Source organism: Oncorhynchus clarkii, chromosome 20, assembly GCF_045791955.1.
Source record: "Oncorhynchus clarkii lewisi isolate Uvic-CL-2024 chromosome 20, UVic_Ocla_1.0, whole genome shotgun sequence".
In the NCBI taxonomy this organism is placed as follows: Eukaryota; Metazoa; Chordata; class Actinopteri; order Salmoniformes; family Salmonidae; genus Oncorhynchus; species Oncorhynchus clarkii.
This window is the reverse complement of record NC_092166.1, coordinates 3,190,442-3,216,506: the sequence shown is the minus strand read 5'-3', so window position 1 is coordinate 3,216,506 and position 26,065 is coordinate 3,190,442. Positions and strand designations below refer to the sequence as shown.

Genomic DNA, 26,065 nt, shown 5'->3' with positions numbered 1-26,065 from the left:
ACATCCTCCACCACTATTACTACATCATCCACCAATATTACTACATCCACCAATATTACTACATCCACCAATATTACTACATCCACCACTACTATTACTACATCCACCACCACTATTACTACATCCACCACCACTATTACTACATCCACCACCACTATTACTACATCCACCACCACTATTACTACATCCACCACCACTATTACTACATCCTCCACCACTATTACTACATCCACCACCACTATTACTACATCCTCCACCAATATTACTACATCCACCAATATTACTACATCCACCACCACTATTACTACATCCACCACTACTATTACTACATCCACCAATATTACTACATCCACCACTACTACATCCACCACTATTACTACATCCTCCACCACTACTATTACTACATCCACCACCACTATTACTACATCCACCACTATTACTACATCCACCACTATTACTACATCCACCACTATTACTACATCCACCACCACTATTACTACATCCTCCACCACTATTACTACATCCACCACTACTACATCCACCACCACTATTACTACATCCTCCACCACTATTACTACATCCTCCACCACTACTATTACTACATCCACCACTACTAATACTACATCCACCACTACTACATCCACCACCACTATTACTACATCCACCACTATTACTACATCCTCCACCCACCACTATTACTACATCCACCACCACTATTACTACATCCTCCACCACTATTACTACATCCTCCACCACTATTACTACATCCTCCACCACTATTACTACATCCTCCACCACTACTATTACTACATCCACCACTACAACATCCGCCACCACCACTACTACATCCACCACCACTGTCACTACATCCACAACTACTACCTCCACCACCACTACAACATTCGCCACCACCACTACTACATCCGCCACCACCATTACTACATCCGCCACCACCACCATTACTACATCCGCCACCACCACCATTACTATATCCGCCACCACCACCATTACTACATCCACATTTTTTTTTTCACACCTTTATTTAACTAGGCAAGTCAGTTATGAACACATTCTTATTTTCAATGACGGCCTAGGAACAGTGGGTTAACTGCCTTGTTCAGGGGCAGAACGACAGATTTTTACCTTGTCAGCTCTGGGATTCAATCTTGCAACCTTACAGTTAACTAGTCCAACACTAACCACCTGCCTCACGAGGAGCCTGCCTGTTACGCGAATGCAGTAAGAAGCCAAGGTAAGTTGCTAGCTAGCATTAAACTTATCTTATAAAAAACAATCAATCATAATCACTAGTTAACTACACATGGTTGATGATATTACTAGTTTATCTAGCGTGTCCTGCGTTGCATACAATCGATGCGGTGCGCATTCACGAAAAAGGACTGTCGTTGCTCCAACGTGTACCTAACCATAAACATCAATGCCTTTCTTAAAATCAATACACAGAAGTATATATTTTTAAACCTGCATATTTAGCTAAAAGAAATCCAGGTTAGCAGGCAATATTAACCAGGTGAAATTGTGTCACTTCTCTTGCGTTCATTGCACGCAGAGTCAGGGTATATGCAACAGTTTGGGCCGGCTGGCTCGTTGCGAACTGTGTGAAGTCCATTTATTCCTAACAAAGACCGTAATTAATTTGCCAGAATTGTACATAATTATGACATAAAATCGAAGGTTGTACAATGTAACAGGAATATTTAGACTGATGGATGCCACCCGTTAGATAAAATACCGAACGGTTCCGTATTTCACTGAAATAATAAACGTTTTGTTTTCGAGATGATAGTTTCCGGATTCGACCATATTAACGACCTAAAGCTCGTTTTTCTGTGTGTTGTTATATTCTAATTCAGTCTATGATTTGATAGAGCAGTCTGACTGAGCGGTGGTAGGCAGCAGCAGGCTCGTAAGCATTCATTCAAACAGCACTTTCGTGTCTTTTGCCAGCGGCTCTTCGCAATGCTAGTTACCCGGGTGCGCGCTAATAGCGTTTCAAACGTCATTCGCTCTGAGACTTGGAATAGTTGTTCCCCTTGCTCTGCAAGGGCCGCAGCTTTTATGGAGCGATGGGTAACGCTGCTTCGAGGGTGGCTGTTGTCGATGTGTTCCTGGTTCGAGCCCAGGTAGGAGCGAGGAGAGGGACGGAAGCTATACTGTTACACTGGCAATACTATAGAGCCTATAAGAACATCCAATAGTCAAAGGTATATGAAATACAAATGGTATAGAGGGAAATAGTCCTATAATAACTACAACCTAAAACTTCTTACGTGGGAATATTGAAGACTCATGTTAAAAGGAACCACCAGCTTCCATATGTTCTCATGTTCTGAGCAAGGAACTGAAACGTTAGCTTTCTTACATGGCACATATTGCACTTTTACTTTCTTCTCTAACACTTTGTTTTTGCATTATTTAAACCAAATTGAACATGTTTCATTATTTATTTGAGGCTAAATTGATTTTGATGTATTATATTAAGTTAAAATAAGTGTTCATCCAGTATTATTGTAATTGTCATTATTACAAATACAATAAAAATCTATTAAAAATAATAATAAAAAATAAAAATCGGCCGATTAATCAATATCGGCTTTTTTTGGTCCTCCAATAATCGGTATTGAAAAATCATAATCGGTCGACCTCTACTTACTACATCTGGGCGGAGTCGTCCGGGTTTGGCTGGGTGGGGTGGGGTTAGGGTTTGGCCGAGGTAGACAGTCATTGTAAATAAGAATTTGTTCTTAACTGACTTGCCTAGTTAAATAAATACCAATATGCCACTGTTTCAAATAGTGCCCCTGAGTGTGTTTCCCCTCAAGGTTTCTTCCTCAGGTTCCCCTATGTTCCCGACAACACCGCTGGTTTTGGAGGCTGGGTAACTGTGAAGCACTTGGTGACAACTGTTGTCGTAAAAACGGCTAAATATATATCCATTTTCACAGATCAATTCATTAAAGTATTGACCTATTCTATATTTATATATAGAGTGTGTTCATATAAAATTCAAAATGTCTGTTATTCATTATATTTTCTAAATGCCTGTTCAGATTTTAAACCATGGAAGCACTCACTGACGTCAATGAGAACAGACCACTGGCTGTGGTAAGTAGTGACAACCCTGTCAGTGTCCACAACTCCTCTTGATCTTTGTGGCTGTGGTAAGTAGTGACAACCCTGTCAGTGTCCACAACTCCTCTTGGTCTTTGTGGCTGTGGTAAGTAGTGACAACCCTGTCAGTGTCCACAACTCCGCTTGATCTTTGTGGCTGTGGTAAGTAGTGACAACCCTGTCAGTGTCCACAACTCCTTTTTATCTTTGTGGATGTGGTAAATAGCGACAACCCTGTCAGTGTCCACAACTCCGCTTTATCTTTGTGGCTGTGGTAAGTAGTGACAACCCTGTCAGTGTCCACAACTCCTTTGTGGCTGTGGTAAGTAGTGACAACCCTGTCAGTGTCCACGACTCCTCTTGATCTTTGTGGCTGTGGTAAGTAGTGACAACCCTGTCAGTGTCCACAACTCCGCTTGATCTTTGTGGCTGTGGTAAATAGAGACAACCCTGTCAGTGTCCACAACTCCTCTTGATCTTTGTGGCTGTGGTAAGTAGTGACAACCCTGTCAGTGTCCACAACTCCTCTTTATCTTTGTGGATGTGGTAAGTAGTGACAACCCTGTCAGTGTCCACAACTCCTCTTTATCTTTGTGGCTGTGGTAAATAGAGACAACCCTGACTGTGTCCATGGATATTTGAACCATCTGATAGTTATTATTGTTATGACTGTTTTTATAATAGGCATTATGAAAACAAAATGCTCATGTTTTTTGTAAAAGGGAGATGAGTGTTGGTGCCTAGCTTGCTCTACTGTATATAAACCCAGACTGGCCCAATTCAATCCATCCGTAAACTGGTGTTGGTATTTTAACCCCGTCTCCCTGCCACAAAGGGCAAGGTAAACACAGTGAGTAGCTCCTTAGCACCACCTAGTGGCTATGATCGGCAGAGCAGGCATTACAGACGGTGGTGTTGCTACTGCTGCAAGCCCAGCCCTTTTCAATGGTCGCCATTGAGCAAAGAAAACTTGACTAGACAAAAGCGTTCACAGTTATAAGTAGAGTTTGTTTGGGGAGATACTGTGGTAATGTAGCCTACAAGCTATTCTTTATTGGTAAAAATAGAAGATCGAGCCAACGATAAGGAGGAAGCAAACAGAAAGTACAGTGACTTCCTGGTACGGTCCGTGCAGGCCTAATGAGTGTTCAGTGAAGAGCCACATCCAACCGAAAGTGATAAACGGTTCGTTCTCCTCTGAAACAATAACAAAGGGTCAACCCGCCTCTGTTTTGGTAAAAAGCTGAGGGAAGGGCCTGGAGAAATGTACCCAGTCTCAGATTAATAGATAGAGAAATGGACGCAAGGCCTGACATATCCATGATATCAACATTATAGTTATAACCATGTTATGAGGCTATACAGGACGGACCATCAACATTATAGTTATAACCATGTTATGAGGCTATACAGGACTGACCATCCATAATATCAACATTATAGTTATAACCATGTTATGAGGCTATACAGGACTGACCATCCATGATATCAACATTATAGTTATAACCATGTTATGAGGCTATACAGGACTGACCATCCATGATATCAACATTATAGTTATAACCATGTTATGAGGCTATACAGGACTGACCATCCATGATATCAACATTATAGTTATAACCATGTTATGAGGCTATACAGGACTGACCATCCATGATATCAACATTATAGTTATAACCATGTTATGAGACTATACAGGACTGACCATCAACATTATAGTTATAACCATGTTATGAGGCTATACAGGACTGACCATCCATGATATCAACATTATAGTTATAACCATGTTATGAGGCTATACAGGACTGACCATCCATGATATCAACATTATAGTTATAACCATGTTATGAGGCTATACAGGACTGACCATCAACATTATAGTTATAATCATGTTATGAGGCTATACAGGACTGACCATCCATGATATCAACATTATAGTTATAACCATGTTATGAGACTATACAGGACTGACCATCCATGATATCAACATTATAGTTATAACCATGTTATGAGGCTATACAGGACTGACCATCCATGATATCAACATTATAGTTATAACCATGTTATGAGGCTATACAGGACTGACCATCAACATTATAGTTATAACCATGTTATGAGGCTATACAGGACTGACCATCCATGATATCAACATTATAGTTATAACCATGTTATGAGGCTATACAGGACTGACCATCTATGATATCAACATTATAGTTATAACCATGTTATGAGGCTATACAGGACTGACCATCCATGATATCAACATTATAGTTATAACCATGTTATGAGGCTATACAGGACTGACCATCCATGATATCAACATTATAGTTATAACCATGTTATGAGGCTATACAGGACTGACCATCCATGATATCAACATTATAGTTATAACCATGTTATGAGACTATACAGGACTGACCATCCATGATATCAACATTATAGTTATAACCATGTTATGAGACTATACAGGACTGACCATCCATGATATCAACATTATAGTTCTAACCATGTTATGAGACTATACAGGACTGACCATCCATGATATCAACATTATAGTTATAACCATGTTATGAGACTATACAGGACTGACCATCCATGATATCAACATTATAGTTCTAACCATGTTATGAGGCTATACAGGACTGACCATCAACATTATTGTTATAACCATGTTATGAGGCTATACAGGACTGACCATCCATGATATCAACATTATATAACCATGTTATGAGGCTATACAGGACTGACCATCCATGATATCAACATTATAGTTATAACCATGTTATGAGACTATACAGGACTGACCATCCATGATATCAACATTATAGTTATAACCATGTTATGAGACTATACAGGACTGACCATCCATGATATCAACATTATAGTTATAACCATGTTATGAGACTATACAGGACTGACCATCCATGATATCAACATTATAGTTATAACCATGTTATGAGGCTATACAGGACTGACCATCCATGATATCAACATTATAGTTCTAACCATGTTATGAGGCTATACAGGACTGACCATCAACATTATTGTTATAACCATGTTATGAGGCTATACAGGACTGACCATCCATGATATCAACATTATAGTTATAACCGTGTTATGAGACTATACAGGACTGACCATCCATGATATCAACATTATAGTTATAACCATGTTATGAGGCTATACAGGACTGACCATCAACATTATTGTTATAACCATGTTATGAGGCTATACAGGACTGACCATCCATGATATCAACATTATAGTTATAACCATGTTATGAGACTATACAGGACTGACCATCCATGATATCAACATTATAGTTATAACCATGTTATGAGACTATACAGGACTGACCATCCATGATATCAACATTATAGTTATAACCATGTTATGAGGCTATACAGGACTGACCATCCATGATATCAACATTATAGTTATAACCATGTTATGAGGCTATACAGGACTGACCATCCATGATATCAACATTATAGTTATAACAATGTTATGAGACTATACAGGACTGACCATCCATGATATCAACATTATAGTTTTAACCAGTGTTTGTTTACATATACAATGTTTACAAACATTGGAGGAGAACAAGCTTCTATTTTGGGTTCTGATGAGAGTGTGACAGTTGAACTAAATTCATGAGGCATTTATAAAAGTTACATTCTTCAAGAATTAATGGTTATATATAATAAATAAGTCAAAATTAATGTTTCAACTACAGATTCTAGTTAACTAAATATAGCTACAGTATTAAAGCAACAGATTTTTAAAACATCCTCAACAGAACTCACTATACTTTATGTAGGATGAGTGGCCTATCATGACAGCAGCAAATAGTCCATGCCAGCTTCAAGACCTTTTGTTGATCATGGCCTACTGTTGCTACCGGCAACATGACAGTAGCGACGGTCAGTGTTGATGGTCAATGATTAAAAACCCACTTAAGAAAAGCAGCAAAATTCACTTGCTTTTTTATTTTTTTTTTACACAGAGACATTCCGTGAGGGTTGAGGAAGCTGTGGGGGCTTCCCACGGTTGCCCCTAACAACAGACAAAGCTCTGGGGGAAAAAAAGTAGTGCACTATATAGGAGAACAGGATGCTATTTCAGAAGCAGCCTGTTTCTTGAGGGGCCAAAGTCCTGGCTGAGTAAGCTGTGGGGGCTTTCCCACTGTGTTTTGGTGGCTCAAGGTTACGCGTTTCTCCTAATGACAGATCTAGGATCAGGTTATCCAACCCCCAAAGGGGGTCAAAAAATAGGAGGTAACAATTGTTAGTACATTTGTGTACATGGATATGATTCTTAATACAAACCGATTGGAAACAAGCCATTACACTTAATTATTATTATTATTAAGGTTATTACTTATAAATATTCAAATTAACAAATTAAGAAATGTCAGTCACCTAACAACTGTTGGCGCAATTATTAGAAAATGGAAGAAGTTCAAGATGACGGTCAATCACCCTCGGTCTGGGGCTCCATGCAAGATCTCACCTCGTGGGGCATCAATGATCATGAGGAAGGTGATGGATCAGACCAGAACTACACGGCAGGACCTGGTCAATGACCTGAAGAGAGCTGGGACCACAGTCTCAAAGAAAACCATTAGTAACACACTACGCCGTCATGGATTAAAATCCTGCAGTGCACGCAAGGTCCCCCTGCTCAAGCCAGCGCATGTCCAGGCCCGTCTGAAGTTTGCCAATGACCATCTGGATGATCCAGAGGAGGAATGGGAGAAGGTCATGTGGTCTGATGAGACAAAAATAGAGCTTTTTGGTCTAAACTCCACTCGCCGGGTTTGGAGGATGAGGGATGAGTACAACCTCAAGAACACCATCCCAACCGTGAAGCATGGAGGTGGAAACATCATTCTTTGGGGATGCTTTTCTGCAAAGGGGACAGGATGACTGCACCGTATTGAGGGGAGAATGGATGGGGCCATGTATCGCGAGATCTTGGCCAACAACCTCCTTCCCTCAGTAAGAGCATTGAAGATGGGTCGTGGCTGGGTCTTCCAGCATGACAAAGACCCGAAACACACAGCCAGGGCAACTAAGGAGTAAGAAGCATCTCAAGGTCTTGGAGTAGCCTAGCCAGTCTCCAGACTAGAACCCAATAGAAAATCTTTGGAGGGAGCTGAAAGTCCGTATTGCCCAGCGACAGCCCCGAAACCTGAAGGATCTGGAGAAGGTCTGTATAGAGTAGTGGGCCAAAATCCCTGCTGCAGTGTGTGCAAACCTGGTCAAGAACTACAGGAAACGTATGATCTCCGTAATTGTAAACAAAGGTTTCTGTACCAAATATTAAGTTCTGCTTTTCTTATGTACCAAATACTTATGTCATGCAATAAAATGCAAATTAATTACTTAAAAATCATACAATGTGATTTTCTGGATTTTTTTTTTTCAGATTCCGTCTCTCACAGTTGAAGTGTACCTATGATAAAAATTACAGACCTCTACATGCTTTGTAAGTAGGAAAACCTGCAAAATCGGCAGTGTATCAAATGCTTGTTCTCCCCACTGTATATCCAGTCAGGTTGTCTTTCATTCTTTATAACTAAAGTGATTGGATAAGAAATAGGACAAATAAAATCCAACCAACAATCAGAAGGCAAGGTAAAGCAATTACCATATTACCTAAACCTATCCAATCCCATTTCGATTTACAGGAGTGCCTATTATGGTGTAGTTTGTGTCCGTCTATGAGATTGGAAGGTTGGGAGATCGATCCCCGGCTGAGTCATACCAAAGACTGTAAAAATGGCACTCAACATTAAGGAGATAGATTGAGGATAAGGCCCTGCGATAGACTAGTTTCCTGTCCAGGGGGTGTACTGTACATCAAGCTGTCTCACTACAGAAACAGGATACAGACTAGTGTCCTGTCCAGGGGGTGTACTGTACATCAAGCTGTCTCACTACATAAACAGGATATAGACTAGTGTCCTGTCCAGGGGGTGTACTGGTACATCAAGCTGTCTCACTACAGGATATAGACTAGTGTCCTGTCCAGGGGGTGTACTGTACATCAAGCTGTCTCACTACAGAAACAGGATATAGACTAGTGTCCTGTCCAGGGGGTGTCCTGTACATCAAGCTGTCTCACTACAGAAACAGGAGACAAGCTCCTGCTCCTATGAGCTGCTCCGGCTCACACAAGCCAAGGCTCAAGGTTCCTTACTTTTACTCCACTGGGTGGACGGGTCGATTTGTGAACAGGCAGTTAAGGGCGTCTGGGAACACTGCTACTGACACACTATAAACGTGGTACGCTATAACAGGGACGGTACGCTATAACAGGGACGGTACGCTATAACACACACAGCAAGCTATAACAGGGACGGTACGCTATAACAGGGACGGTATGCTATAACAGGGACGGTACGCTATAACACACACAGCAAGCTATAACAGGGACGGTACGCTATAACAGGGACGGTATGCTATAACAGGGACGGTACGCTATAACAGGGACGGTACGCTATAACACACAAAGCAAGCTATAACACAGCACGCTAGACACACAGCAGTCTTTCTCTCGAGCAGTGTTGTGTATCCTAATGTGGTCTACCAATGGATCCCCTGCTTCCTTTCCTAATGTGGTCTACCAATGGATCCCCTGCTCCCTTTCCTAATGTGGTCTACCAATGGATCCCCTGCTCCCTTTCCTAATGTGGTCTACCAATGGATCCCCTGCTCCCTTTCCTAATGTGGTCTACCAATGGATCCCCTGCTCCCTTTCCTAATGTGGTCTACCAATGGATCCCCTGCTCCCTTTCCTAATGTGGTCTACCAATGGATCCCCTGCTCCCTTTCCTAATGTGGTCTACCAATGGATCCCCTGCTTTCTTTCCTAATGTGGTCTAATTAAGCAATAATGCCCGAGGGGGTGGGGTATATGGCCAATATACCACAGCCAAGGACTGTTCAAAAGCACGACGCATCGTGGAGTGCCTGAACACAGCCCTTAGCCGTGGTATATTGGTCATATACCACAAACCCCCGAGGTGCCTTATTGCCATTATAAACTGGTTACCAACATAGTTAGAGCAGTAAAAATATATGTTTTGTCATACCCGTGGTAAACGGTCTGATATACCACGGCTGTCAGCCAATCAGCATTCAGGGCTCAAACCCTCCAGTTTATAATGTGGCCTACCAATGGATTCCCTGCTTCCTTTCCAGGAAATAAAGGTGAGTTTGGCCTGCCACCAAATCAGAACACAGTGCATGAAGTAGGCCTATCAAAGTCAAGTGGCTTGAATGTAAATGAAGCCAGACTGATAAGAGGGAAGCACTCATCAAGGTGGTGATCATGAATACTAGTTATATTCTAGAACCTAGACATTCTAGAACAAACATTCTATAATGTAAATTCTGTAACACAGTTCCAGAACACCTAACAACACAATGACAACTGATGAATTGTATTTCAACCAGATACTTATGTACTTCCTTCTGACTGTATCGTTACTCAAGGAAACAGCTGCCGAGCGCTACTACAAACAGATAAAGTGAGCCAGATTAGCCGGGCCGGCACACCTTGGCCTGGCTGAAATGTTACACTGTTTGGAAGGTGTCCACTTTCAAAAGAAACAGAGAGAATACACACCAACCTTCGTCTTATCAACCGTCCGAAGGGCTCAGCCAGCACTCTGGCCTCACTGTAGAGGAACACTGGGGCTTCAATGGCACCCTATTCCCTATGCAGTGCACTACTTTAGACCAGGGCTATGGCTGGCTGTGTCTGAAATTGTAGCGATGGGTGAAAGTAGTGCACTATATAAAGAATAGGGATGCGGCTTGGACAAAAGAAGTGCACTATATAGGGAAGTCGTATTTAAGCTAATTGATTGAACCGAAATTAGCCATTTCAGTTTATATGATTCTTATAATATGTATTAACTATAGTACACAATATCATATTGGGACGAAAACCTCTTAACAATGATTAAGATGTGAGGAATGCAAATAAAATGGTCAAATGACACATCAAGCCCACCCCACCAACCAGTATACAGTATCAGTCCACCCCACCAACCAGTATACAGTATCAGTCCACCCCACCAACCAGTATACAGTATCAGTCCACCCCACCAACCAGTATACAGTATCAGTCCACCCCACCAACCAGTATACAGTATCAGTCCACCCCACCAACCAGTATTCAGTATCAGTCCACCCCACCAACCAGTATACAGTATCAGTCCAACCCACCAACCAGTATACAGTATCAGTCCACCCCACCAACCAGTATACAGTATCAGTCCACCCCACAAACCAGTATACAGTATCAGTCCACCCCACCAACCAGTATACAGTATCAGTCCACACCACCAACCAGTATACAGTATCAGTCCACCCCACCAACCAGTATACAGTATCAGTCCACCCCACCAACCAGTATACAGTATCAGTCCACCCCACCAACTAGTATACAGTATCAGTCCACCCCACCAACCAGTATACAGTATCAGTCCACCCCACCAACAAGTATACAGTATCAGTCCACACCACCAACCAGTATACAGTATCAGTCCACCCCACCAACCAGTATACAGTATCAGTCCACCCCACCAACCAGTATACCGTATCAGTCCACACCACCACCCCACCAACCAGTATACAGTATCAGTCCACCCCACCAACCAGTATACAGTATCAGTCCACCACACCAACCAGTATACAGTATCAGTCCACCCCACCAACCAGTATACAGTATCAGTCCACCCCACCAACCAGTATACAGTATCAGTCCACCCCACCAACCAGTATACAGTATCAGTCCACCCCACCAACCAGTATACAGTATCAGTCCACCCCACCAACCAGTATACAGTATCAGTCCACCCCACCAACCAGTATACAGTATCAGTCCACCCCACCAACCAGTATACAGTATCAGTCCACCCCACCAACCAGTATACAGTATCAGTCCACACCACCACCCCACCAACCAGTATACAGTATCAGTCCACCCCACCAACCAGTATACAGTATCAGTTCACCCCACCAACCAGTATACAGTATCAGTTCACCCCACCAACCAGTATACAGTATCAGTCCACCCCACCAACCAGTATACAGTATCAGTCCACACCACCACCCCACCAACCAGTATACAGTATCAGTCCATCCCAACAACCAGTATACAGTATCAGTCCACACCACCACCCCACAACCAGTATACAGTATCAGTCCACACCACCACCCCACCAACCAGTATACAGTATCAGTCCACCCCACCAACCAGTATACAGTATCAGTCCACCCCACCAACCAGTATACAGTATCAGTCCACAACACCAACCAGTATACAGTATCTGCCCTACCCACCAACCAGTATACAGTATCAGTCCACCCCACCAACCAGTATACAGTATCAGTCCACCCCACCAACCAGTATACAGTATCAGTCCACCCCACCAACCAGTATACAGTATCAGTCCACCCCACCAACCAGTATACAGTATCAGTCCACCCCACCAACCAGTATACAGTATCAGTCCACCCCACCAACCAGTATACAGTATCAGTCCACACCACCACCCCAACAACCAGTATACAGTATCAGTCCACACCACCACCCCACCAACCAGTATACAGTATCAGTCCACCCCAACAACCAGTATACAGTATCAGTCCACACCACCACCCCACCAACCAGTATACAGTTTCAGTCCACACCACCACCCCACCAACCAGTATACAGTATCAGTCCACCCCACCAACCAGTATACAGTATCAGTCCACCCCACCAACCAGTATACAGTATCAGTCCACCCCACCAACCAGTATACAGTATCAGTCCACAACACCAACCAGTATACAGTATCTGCCCTACCCACCAACCAGTATACAGTATCAGTCCACCCCACCAACCAGTATACAGTATCAGTCCACCCCACCAACCAGTATACAGTATCAGTCCACCCCACCAACCAGTATACAGTATCAGTCCACCCCACCAACCAGTATACAGTATCAGTCCACCCCACCAACCAGTATACAGTATCAGTCCACCCCACCAACCAGTATACAGTATCAGTCCACACCACCACCCCAACAACCAGTATACAGTATCAGTCCACACCACCACCCCACCAACCAGTATACAGTATCAGTCCACCCCAACAACCAGTATACAGTATCAGTCCACACCACCACCCCACCAACCAGTATACAGTTTCAGTCCACACCACCACCCCACCAACCAGTATACAGTATCAGTCCACCCCACCAACCAGTATACAGTATCAGTCCACACCACCACCCCAACAACCAGTATACAGTATCAGTCCACACCACCACCCCACCAACCAGTATACAGTATCAGTCCACCCCAACAACCAGTATACAGTATCAGTCCACACCACCACCCCACCAACCAGTATACAGTTTCAGTCCACACCACCACCCCACCAACCAGTATACAGTATCAGTCCACCCCACCAACCAGTATACAGTATCAGTCCACCCCACCAACCAGTATACATACAGCGTCAGTCCACCCCACCACCCCACCAACCAGTATACAGTATCAGTCCACACCACCACCCTACCAACCAGTATACAGTATCAGTACACCCCAACAACCAGTATACAGTATCAGTCCACCCCACCAACCAGTATACAGTATCAGTCCACCCCACCAACCAGTATACAGTCTCAGTCCACCCCGCCAACCAGTATACAGTATCAGTCCACCCCACCAACCAGTATACAGTATCAGTCCACCCCACCAACCAGTATACAGTATCAGTCCATCCCAACAACCAGTATACAGTATCAGTCCACCCCACCAACCAGTATACAGAATCAGTCCAAACCACCAACCAGTATACAGAATCAGTCCACCCCACCAACCAGTATACAGAATCAGTCCACCCCACCAACCAGTATACAGTATCAGTCCACCCCACCAACCAGTATACAGTATCAGTCCACCCCACCAACCAGTATACAGTATCAGTCCACCCCACCAACCAGTATACAGTATCAGTCCACCCCACCAACCAGTATACAGTATCAGTCCACCCCACCAACCAGTATACAGTATCAGTCCACCCCACCAACCAGTATACAGTATCAGTCCACCCCACCAACCAGTATACAGTATCAGTCCACCCCACCAACCAGTATACAGTATCAGTTCACCCCACCAACCAGTATCAGTTCACCCCACCAACCAGTATACAGTATCAGTCCACCCCACCAACCAGTATACAGTATCAGTCCACCCCACCAACCAGTATACAGTATCAGTTCACCCCACCAACCAGTATACAGTATCAGTCCACCCCACCAACCAGTATACAGTATCAGTCCACCCCACCAACCAGTATACAGTATCAGTCCACACCACCACCCCACCAACCAGTATACAGTATCAGTCCATCCCAACAACCAGTATACAGTATCAGTCCACCCCACCAACCAGTATACAGTATCAGTTCACCCCACCAACCAGTATACAGTATCAGTCCACCCCACCAACCAGTATACAGTATCAGTCCACCCCACCAACCAGTATACAGTATCAGTCCACCCCACCAACCAGTATACAGTATCAGTCCACCCCACCAACCAGTATACAGTATCAGTCCACACCACCACCCCACCAACCAGTATACAGTATCAGCCCACCCCACCAACCAGTATACATTATCAGTCCACCCCACCAACCAGTATACAGTATCAGTCCACCCCGCCAACCAGTATACAGTATCAGTCCACCCCACCAACCAGTATACAGTATCAGTCCACCCCACCAACCAGTATACAGTATCAGTCCATCCCAACAACCAGTATACAGTATCAGTCCACCCCACCAACCAGTATACAGAATCAGTCCAAACCACCAACCAGTATACAGAATCAGTCCACCCCACCAACCAGTATACAGAATCAGTCCACCCCACCAACCAGTATACAGTATCAGTCCACCCCACCAACCAGTATACAGTATCAGTCCAACCCACCAACCAGTATACAGTATCAGTCCACCCCACCAACCAGTATACAGTATCAGTCCACCCCACCAACCAGTATACAGTATCAGTCCACACCACCACCCCAACAACCAGTATACAGTATCAGTCCACACCACCACCCCACCAACCAGTATACAGTATCAGTCCACCCCAACAACCAGTATACAGTATCAGTCCACACCACCACCCCACCAACCAGTATACAGTATCAGTCCACACCACCACCCCACCAACCAGTATACAGTATCAGTCCACAACACCACCCCACCAACCAGTATACAGTATCAGTCCACCCCACCAACCAGTATACAGTATCAGTCCACACCACCAACCAGTATACAATATCAGTCCACCCTACCAACCAGTATACAATATCAGTCCACCCTACCAACCAGTATACAGTATCAGTCCACCCTACCAACCAGTATACAGTATCAGTCCACATCACCACCCCAACAACCAGTAAGCAGTATCAGTCCACATCACCACCCCAACAACCAGTAAGCAGTATCAGTCCCCACCACCACCCCAACAACCAGTATACAGTATCAGTCCACACCACCAACCAATATACAGTATCAGTCTATACCACCACCCCTGGCCACTAGATGGTGCTGTTCTTGATATTACCAGGTTCTGACCACTAGATGGTGTGTTCCTGATATTACCAGGTTCTGACCACTAGATGGTGTGTTCCTGAAATTACCAGGTTCTGACCACTAGATGGTGGTGTTCCTGCTGTTACTATAAACTGGTCGTTGGGGTAGGCTTGGTGTGGGGTTTGGGGGTTCCAGGTTCTGACCACTAGATGGTGGCGTTCCTGCTGTTACTATAAACTGGTTGTTGGGGTAGGCTTGGTGTGGGGTTTGAGGGGTCCGTGGGTGGCTTTTGACCATTAATTTGGATTTCTCACATCTGAATCCTTGTTTGTTAGGAGGTTTGGTCCAAATCGGACATTGGGTACTATATATATATTTTTTAATATTATATGAATCCTATAAAATTGAAATGGACAATTTGGGTGCAATCAATTAGCTCAATTTGTCATACTTCCAAATTGTCTTTCAACTAAATAATGCACCAAAACTCCCCCCCCCCCCAAAAAAAAAAATCCATTGAGCATCCTTGAGATGATTCTACAACTTGATTGGAGTCCACCTGTGGTAAATTCAATTGATTGGACATGATTTGGATTGATTGGACATGATTATATAAGGTCCCACAGTTGACAGTGCATGTCAGGGCAAAAACCAAGCCATGAGGTTGAAGGAGTTGTCTGTTGAGCGCCGAGATAGGATTGTGTCGAGACAGATCTGGGGAAGGGTACAAAAACATTTCTGCGGCATTGAAGGTCCCCAAGAACACAGTGGCCTCCGTAATTCTTAACTGCCTTGTTCAGGGGCAGAACGAAAGACTTTTACCTTGTCAGTTCGGGGATTCGATCCAGCAACCTTTGGGGCAAAAGTAGTGTACTACAGTATGGGGAATAAGGTGGGATTTGAGACATAGGGTTAGTGTGTTGTTTGACTGTGCTCCTATCCACAGAGCAAGCCTCCTGTTCCTGAGAAGTTAAAGAAGCCCATGTTGGCTGTTCCTCTCACGACCCAGAGGCCCAAGAGGAGCGCCTCTCCCTCTGCAGACAGACCCACCAGAGAGAGAGCCTTGGAACCACCAAGACTCTTCCTAGAACTGGTCAGCCGGCCAAACTGACCAATCGGGGGAGAACGGCCTTGGTCAGGGAAGTGACCAAGAACCCGATGGTCACCCTGAAAGAGCTCCAGAGTTCCTCTGTGGAGATGGGAGAACTTTCCAGAAGGACAACCATCTCTGCAGCACTCCACCTTTATGGTAGAGTGGCCAGACGGAAGCCACTCCTCAGTAAAAAAGGCACATGACAGCCCGCTTGGAGTTTGCCAAAAGGCACCTAAAGGACTCTTAGACCATGAGAAACAAGATTCTCTGGTCTGATGAAATCAAGATTGAACTCTTGGCCTGAATGCCAAGCGTCACGCCTGGAGGAACCTGGCACCGTCTCTACAGTGAAGCATGGTGGTGGCAGCATCATGCTGTGGAGATGTTTTTCAGCTGCAGGGACTGGGAGACTAATCAGGATCAAGGGAAAGATGAACGGAACAAAGTACAGAGAGATCCTTGATTAAAACCTGCTCCAGCGCTCAGGACCTCAGACTGGGGAGAAGGTTCACCTCCCAACAGGACAACAAGCCTAAGCACACAGCCAAGACAACGCAAGGGGTCTGAATATTTTCCGTAACTCATCCAAAAGGCTTTGACTTCTCAAACACGACAGAAAGCAAATTTATTTGATGCCCTGATTCCTTATTAATTTAGCCACCTACTGAGAAAACTAGCAAGTTAAACACAGTTCTCCATTTTTCATGCAGAAAAAAAGATCAAATTCAAAATAAATGTCACAGATCTAACATGCTTCTTGTCATTTCTGCTCGGGTTTTGAGTCTCTTTTGAGTCTCTGTTGCACTTCTAAACTCAGATGAGAATTCACGAATGGCCATTCTATCAGCAGCCGTCTCTATGACTGGCGTTCTATCAGCAGCCGTCTCTCCGACTGGCGTTCTATCAGCAGCCGTCTCTCCGACTGGCGTTCTATCAGCAGCCGTCTCTCCGACTGGCGTTCTATCAGCAGCCGTCTCTCCGACTGGCGTTCTATCAGCAGCCGTCTCTCCGACTGGCTTTCTATCAGCAGCCGTCTCTCCGACTGGCTTTCTATCAGCAGCCGTCTCTCCGACTGGCTTTCTATCAGCAGCCGTCTCTCCGACTGGCTTTCTATCAGCAGCCGTCTCTCCGACTGGCTTTCTATCAGCAGCCGTCTCTCCGACTGGCTTTCTATCAGCAGCCGTCTCTCCGACTGGCTTTCTATCAGCAGCCGTCTCTCCGACTGGCTTTCTATCAGCAGCCGTCTCTCCGACTGGCTTTCTATCAGCAGCCGTCTCTCCGACTGGCTTTCTATCAGCAGCCGTCTCTCCGACTGGCGTTCTATCAGCAGCCGTCTCTCCGACTGGCGTTCTATCAGCAGCCGTCTCTCCGACTGGCGTTCTATCAGCAGCCGTCTCTCCGACTGGCGTTCTATCAGCAGCCGTCTCTCCGACTGGCGTTCTATCAGCAGCCGTCTCTCCGACTGGCGTTCTATCAGCAGCCGTCTCTCCGACTGGCGTTCTATCAGCAGCCGTCTCTCCGACTGGCGTTCTATCAGCAGCCGTCTCTCCGACTGGCGTTCTATCAGCAGCCGTCTCTCCGACTGGCGTTCTATCAGCAGCCGTCTCTCCGACTGGCGTTCTATCAGCAGCCGTCTCTCCGACTGGCTTTCTATCAGCAGCCGTCTCTCCGACTGGCTTTCTATCAGCAGCCGTCTCTCCGACTGGCTTTCTATCAGCAGCCGTCTCTCCGACTGGCTTTCTATCAGCAGCCGTCTCTCCGACTGGCTTTCTATCAGCAGCCGTCTCTCCGACTGGCTTTCTATCAGCAGCCGTCTCTCCGACTGGCTTTCTATCAGCAGCCGTCTCTCCGACTGGCTTTCTATCAGCAGCCGTCTCTCCGACTGGCTTTCTATCAGCAGCCGTCTCTCCGACTGGCGTTCTATCAGCAGACGTCTCTGACTTTTCTCTACTGTTCTGGGCGTAGCCAGCCTGCTTTTCTCTCTACTGTTCTGGGTGTAGCCAGCCTGCTTTTCTCTAATTTTTTGGGCATAGCCAGACTGCTTTTCTCTACTTTTCTGGGCGTAGCCAGCCTGCTTTTCTCTCTACTTTACTGGGTGTGGCCAGTCTATTTTTCTGGGTGTAGCCAGCCTACTATTTCTCTCTACTTTTCTGGGCGTTGCCAGCCTGCTTTTCTCTCTACTTTTCTGGGTGTAGCCAGCCTGCTTTTTTCTCTACTTTTCTGGGTGTAGCCAGCCTGCTTTTCTCTCTACTTTTCTGGGTGTAGCCAGCCTGCTTTTCTCTCTACTTTTCTGGGTGTAGCCAGCCTGCTTTTCTCTCTACTTTTCTGGGTGTAGCTAGCCTGCTTTTCTCTCTACTTTTCTGGGTGTAGCTAGCCTGCTTTTCTCTCTACTTTTCTGGGTGAAGCCAGCCTGCGTTTCTCTCTACTTTTCTGGGTGAAGCCAGCCTGCGTTTCTCTCTACTTTTCTGGGTGTAGCCGGCCTGCTTTTCTCTCTACTTTTCTGGGCGTAAAATGCAAGATTAACTTTAAGCAAAACATTAGGAAATGTAGCTGGCTACATTCTTTCCATGATAGACATTAGAAATATGACGGCCATACATAATTTTGCAAAAAAAGACCTTGCTTTTTCATTGTATTTACTTGTGTGGCTGCCAGCCAAATAGCATCGCACTTCTGCTATCTGATGAAAATTAATCTTTTTTATGTTGAATGTGTTGCACTAATGTGTTTTCTGTGAAGGAAAACTATAGTTGTACGTTCCTGATCACTCTATTGAAGCAAAATAACACTGACTTTCAATTTAAACACCACCCCTGTCAACACACAGCTGGACTCCCCTGTTCCCACTTCCTCCCGTCGTGCAATTTACAAACAAACACATGACAGGAACCACTGTCCTGGGGAACTATGATACATTATGAAAAGTAAGAGGTGAAATGAAGAACGGATTCTGCTTCATCTCCTAACGTACTGCACAAGTTGACTGTAGGTATTTACTTTTAAAAAAGTATCAATTCTACAAATAATTTCTTGATTCAAAAATAAAATAGTTTCAAATGGTATAGAAAAACCATCCCGTGGCTATTCCCAAATACCCCGGATTACAGTATATACGGAATACCAGCGACCAAGCCTAATGGAGGGCCTGGAGCCTATCAAGGAGAGGAACTCAACTGGGCTCTCTGCTTAAATGTAGTTTAGAGCCATACGTATCAAGCATCTCAGAGTAGGAGTGCTGGTCTACGATCAGTTTGGCCATTTTTATTAACATAGAGACATAGTCCTCCACTACTATGTTAAAACTGATTGGGCAATAAATAACTTATTCGTTAATAAGTCGATCAACTAGTTATAAACCCTTAACAACCCCCTTAAAAAGAGTGTTGTCCCATGCTTTAGTACTGTAATGAATAGCCTGTGATCCTTCCTATTTGCCTCCACATAGATTACCAGTGTAGTGAGTAAAACAGGGTTCTCCACATAGATTACCAGTGTAGTGAGTAAAACAGGGTTCTCCACATAGATTACCAGTGTAGTGAGTAAAACAGGGTTCTCCACATAGATTACCAGTGTTGAGTAGAACAGGGTTCTCCACAGATTACCAGTGTTGAGTAAAACAGGGTTCTCCACAGATTACCAGTGTTGAGTAAAACAGGGTTCTCCACAGATTACCAGGGTTGAGTAGAACAGGGTTCTCCACAGATTACCAGTGTTGAGTAAAACAGGGTTCTCCACAGATTACCAGTGTTGAGTAGAACAGGGTTCTCCACATAGATTACCAGTGTAGTGAGTAAAACAGGGTTCTCTACATAGATTACCAGTGTTGAGTAGAACAAGGTTCTCCACATAGATTACCAGTGTTGAGTAGAACAGGGTTCTCCACAGATTACCAGTGTTGTGAGTAAAACAGGGTTCTCCACATAGATTACCAGGGTTGAGTAAAACAGGGTTCTCCACATAGATTACCAGTGTACTGAGTAAAACAGGGTTCTGCTAGTGAGCTGAAAAGACACTCAAGAAGACGTCTCCAGTTAAATCTTGTATTCTACGACTTCATGTTGATGTCTTTGATAAAAGCCACTGGCTTCTCTGAGTGGAAACTTTGGCCCTCTAGTAATGAAAACCACAGCCCCCCCCCCCCCCATCTGAACAGTTACAGTCCAACCCCCCCCCCCCCCCCCCCCCCCCATCTGAACAGTTACAGTCCAACCCCCCCATCTGAACAGTTACAGTCCAACCCCCCCCCCCCATCTGAACAGTTACAGTCCAACCCCCCCCCCCATCTGAACAGTTCAGCCGTTTCAGAGAGAGAGAGAGAGAAAGAGGAATAAGGTGGACACCCAGTGATTTATAAGGTCCTGATGAAGCCATCTTTCCCACACCACTGACACTGAGTAAAATACTGTATGGACATATAAAAGGCCCCTATGTATAAAGACTAGGGTGGATGGTTGGCCCCTATGTATAAAGACTAGGGTAGATGGTTGGCCCCTATGTATAAAGACTAGGGTGGATGATTGGCAAAAAAGTATTTAGTCAGCCACCAATTGTGCAAGTTCTCCCACTTAAAAAGATGAGAGAGGCCTGTAATTCATCATAGGTACACTTCAACTATGACAGACAAAATGAGAAGAAAAAAAACCCCAGAAAAATCACATTGTAGGATTTTTAATGAATTTATTTGCAAATTATGGTGGAAAATAAGTATTTGGTCAATAACAAAAGTTTCTCAATACTTTGTTGTATACCCTTTGTTGGCAATGACTGAGGTCAAACGTTTTCTGTAAGTCTTCACAAGGTTTTCAAACACTGTTGCTGGTATTTTGGCCCATTCCTCCATGCAGATCTCCTCTAGAGCAGTGATGTTTTGGGGCTGTTGCTGGGCAACACGGACTTTCAACTCCCTCCAAAGATTTTCTATGGGGTTGAGATCTGGAGACTGCCTAAGCCACTCCAGGACCTTGAAATGCTTCTTACGAGGGCCACTCCTTCGTTGCCCGGGGGGGTGTGTTTGGGATCATTGTCATGCTGAAAGACCCAGTCACGTTTCCTCTTCAATGCCCTTGCTGATGGAAGGAGGTTTTCACTCAAAATCTCATGATACATGGCCCCATTCATTCTTTCCTTCACACGGTCCTGGTCCCTTTACAGAAAAACAGCCCCAAAGCATGATGTTTTGGCCTGGACATGTACTGGCTTAAGCAGGGGGACACGTCTGGCACTGCAGGATTTGAGTCCCTGGCGGCGTAGTGTGTTACTGATGGTAGGCTTTGTTACTTTGGTCCCAGCTCTCTGCAGGTCATTCACTAGGTCCCCCCCGTGTGGTTCTGGGATTTTTACTCACCGTTCTTGTGATCATTTTGACCCCACGGGGTGAGATCTTGCGTGGAGCCCCAGATCGAGGGAGATTATCAGTGGTCTTGTATGTCTTCCATTTCCTAATAATTGCTCCCACAGTTGATTTCTTCAAACCAAGCTGCTTACCAATTGCAGATTCAGTCTTCCCAGCCTGGTGCAGGTCTACAATTTTGTTTCTGGTGTCCTTTGACAGCTCTTTGGTCTTGGCCATAGTGGAGTTTGGAGTGTGACTGTTTGAGGTTGTGGACAGGTGTCTTTTATACTGATAACAAGTTCAAACAGGTGTCATTAATACAGGTAACAAGTGGAGGACAGAGGAGCCTCTTAAAGAAGTTACAGGTCTGTGAGAGCCAGAAATCTTGCGTGTTTGTAGGTGACCAAATACTTATTTTCCACCATCATTTGCAAATAAATTCATTAAAAATCCTACAATGTGATCTTCTGGATTTTTCATTTTTTTCATTTTGTCTGTCATAGTTGAAGTGTACCTATGATGAAAATTACAGGCCTCTCTCATCTTTTTAAGTGGGAGAACTTGCACAATTGGTGGCTGACGAAATACTTTTTTGCCCCACTGTATAAAGACTAGGGTAGTGTGGATAGTTGGCCCCTATGTATAAAGACTAGGGTAGTGTGGATAGTTGGCCCCTATGTATAAAGACTAGGGTAGTGTAGGTGGTTGGCCCCCATGTATAAAGACTAGGGTAGTGTGGATGGTTGGCCCCTATGTATAAAGACTAGGGTAGTGTGGATGGTTGGCCCCTATGTATAAAGACTAGGGTAGTGTGGATGGTTGGCCCCTATGTATAAAGACTAGGGTAGTGTGGATGGTTGACCCTTATGTATAAAGACTAGGGTAGTGTGGATGGTTGACCCCTATGTATAAAGACTAGGGTAGTGTGGATGGTTGACCCCTATGTATAAAGACTAGGGTAGTGTGGATGGTTGACCCCTATGTATAAAGACTAGGGTAGTGTGGATGGTTGACCCTTATGTATAAAGACTAGGGTAGTGTGGATGGTTGGCCCCTATGTATAAAGACTAGGGTAGTGTGGTTGGCCCCTATGTATAAAGACTAGGGTAGTGTAAGATGGATGGCCCCTATGTATAAAGACTAGGGTAGTGTGGATGGTTGGCTACTATGTATAAAGAGTAGGGTAGTGTGGATGGTTGGCCCCTATGTATAAAGACTAGGGTAGTGTGGATGGTTGGCCCCTATGTATAAAGACTAGGGTAGTGTGGATGGTTGGCCCCTATGTATAAAGACTAGGGTAGTGTGGATGGTTGGCCCCTATGTATAAAGACTAGGGTAGTGTGGATGGTTTACCCCTATGTATAAAGACTAGGGTAGTGTGGATGGTTGGCCCCTATGTATAAAGACTAGGGTAGTGTGGATGGTTGGCCCCTATGTATAAAGACTAGGGTAGTGTGGATGGTTGGCCCCTATGTATAAAGACTAGGGTAGTGTGGATGGTTGGCCCCTATGTATAAAGACTAGGGTAGTGTGGATGAATGCCCCTATGTATAAAGACTAGGGTAGTGTGGATGAATGCCCCTATGTATAAAGACTAGGGTAGTGTGGATGAATGCCCCTATGAATAAAGAGTAGGATAGTGTGGTGGATGGTTGAGAGAAACCAAAAAAATGGAATTGTTTGAATGAGGCAATATAAACCCCTATATGGATTTAAACCACTTGTCAGCAAACTGTTTAGATTTACTTTGAAAGAATCCCACTATTCTATGATCCGATGAAGCCACTTTTCCCACAGCACTGACACACTGGGTAACACATTGACATAGAGAAGGCCACGCTGTGTAAAGGCAATGGGTGGTGCAGACATGGAGATAGAATCTATAGAAAAGGCTTGTGTTACTCTGGCAATTTGACTGGTAAACTCAGGGGTACATTTACAATGGCTGCCAGTCCAACCATTATGCCATTATTGACTTGAATGGAGAGACCCATTCTATTGATGATATGTATATGGGTGCAGATGGCTAGGACTAGAGGAAGGAATCATTTTAAACTTCATGTGAATAAAAGCCAATTAAAAAATGTAAAAAAAACTGTGTACATCTTCTACATTTAAAGTGTTGGGCTTTAGCCACTGGTCAGCCAACTGTAGCATCCATATTGTACACTTCATATGTATGCTAGTGTGTGTGTGTGTGTGTGTGTGTTATGAAACTAAGATGCGTTACAATAACAACCTGATCATCATTAGTGTTACTGTAACTGCAATCAAATAAGATGTCGCGTTCACGTGCTAGTCAGAACTAAGACATTTGCGACTTGCCAAATGATTGAACGCAGCACGTGTATAACACTACAATCAGTTAGAAAAATCGAACATTTTAGAGTTTCCTAGTTCCAACTAGTAAGTGAACGCGACGTGAAAGATATAGACAGGACAAGGGTAAAACTGGGCAGACGTAGAGGATGAAGTAGGCTATGATATTCAACGTCCATCTTCAGTTCAGTCAAATGACGACTGCCGGGAATACCATTTAACGTGGAAAACGGGAGTGGTATAAGCACACGCAGCACTGACCTCTCTAGCGACCTGAAATGCCGCAGTTCACGACAAAATGGAGATGGTTAAATAATCTTCAAATAATGTGCCAACCTACCCAGTAATAGCAGCCGATGTGTCTGTTTGTACTCCCGTTTGAGCTCCTTTAACGCCCTGTCAATGTTCTTGCTGATTTTCTTCGCCTCCCTCTCGGCCTCCTTCTCCTCCACCAGCAGTTTGTCCCAGTTTTTCTGTTTTTGGGTGCTGGTTGTTTTCTGCAGCAGCTGTATTCGTCGACTGCGGTCCTTGCCCGTTCCCTTGCCTACTCCGCCTCCGTTCTGTATGAGCACTACATCGGTGCCCGTGTTGTCTCTACCGCGGGGCTCCCTGGGCGGGAGCTTGACTGTGTCCCCATGGCGTACTTGGCTGCTACCGTCTCGGAGCGACGAGGTCTCGCCATAACCCCCTGTGTCCTCTTGACGAGTCCCCCCGGCTCGGCAAGGTACAGCTGGGTCTGGCGGCTGATCCGAGTCCGAGGTAGCGTTTGAAATAGACCCGCTCAGGTCCCCGAAGAGCCGGGGACGCAAACTGTAGCACAGCCCCATGTTGGTGTGGCCAATATTTTTCCTCTGCAAATGTGGTATTTCATCAATTTAAATGTACAAAAAAAATCCACCTTCACGTACCAGGTCTAGCACGAGATCGTTACATTGGAGCTCCAATGATGTGATTCAATTCAATATTTGATCCGAAAAGGTGAATGAATTACGCTCCAACATTTGCTACATGTCATTTTGCATTTTTCACCAGTCAGCCTACGCTCCGTAGTTAGTGGATCACCTGATACCATACTGGACACTGCGGGTCCACCTTACCGTAAGTAAACCAAAAGCATAAAGCACTCGGAAAAAGTCAGCCATCCGCTGTGCAATTGCACCAAATCTACTGGGCGCTTTTTTTAGGGGAAAGACACAGGAACGTCACATTCACTACAGTAAGGCCATTTCGAGAAAGAATGCTGGTCATGGATTTTAATTTCATACGTAAAAAGAACACACTAGTGTCTGCATGCCCAGTAGTTATCAAATGTTATTGGTCACATACACATGGTTCGCAAGATGTCATCGCGAAATGATTGTGCTTCTAACCTCAGCAAAAAAAATAAACATCCTCTCATTTGTAAACTGCGTTTATTTTCAGCAAATTTAACATGTGTAAATATAACTGAGACATAAACTGAACAAGTTCCACAGACATGTGACTAACAGAAATGGAATAATGTGTCCCTGAACAAAGGGGGGGTCAAAATCAAAAGTAACAGTCAGTATCTGGTGTGGCCACCAGCTGCATTA

At 44.5% G+C, this 26,065-nt stretch overlaps 1 protein-coding gene across 1 annotated transcript in view; it reads right to left on the bottom strand.

Annotated features, from left to right (window-relative positions):
* Positions 1-25,528, bottom strand: part of LOC139375794 (guanine nucleotide-binding protein G(olf) subunit alpha) — a 129,010-nt gene extending 103,482 nt beyond the window's left edge. Inside the window, exon 1 of the mRNA XM_071117660.1 lies at positions 24,832-25,528. Within this exon, the coding sequence (XP_070973761.1) occupies positions 24,832-25,318 (487 nt within the window). The 5' untranslated portion in view covers positions 25,319-25,528. The remainder of the gene's footprint in view (positions 1-24,831) is intronic.
* Between the last annotated feature and the right edge of the window lie 537 nt (positions 25,529-26,065).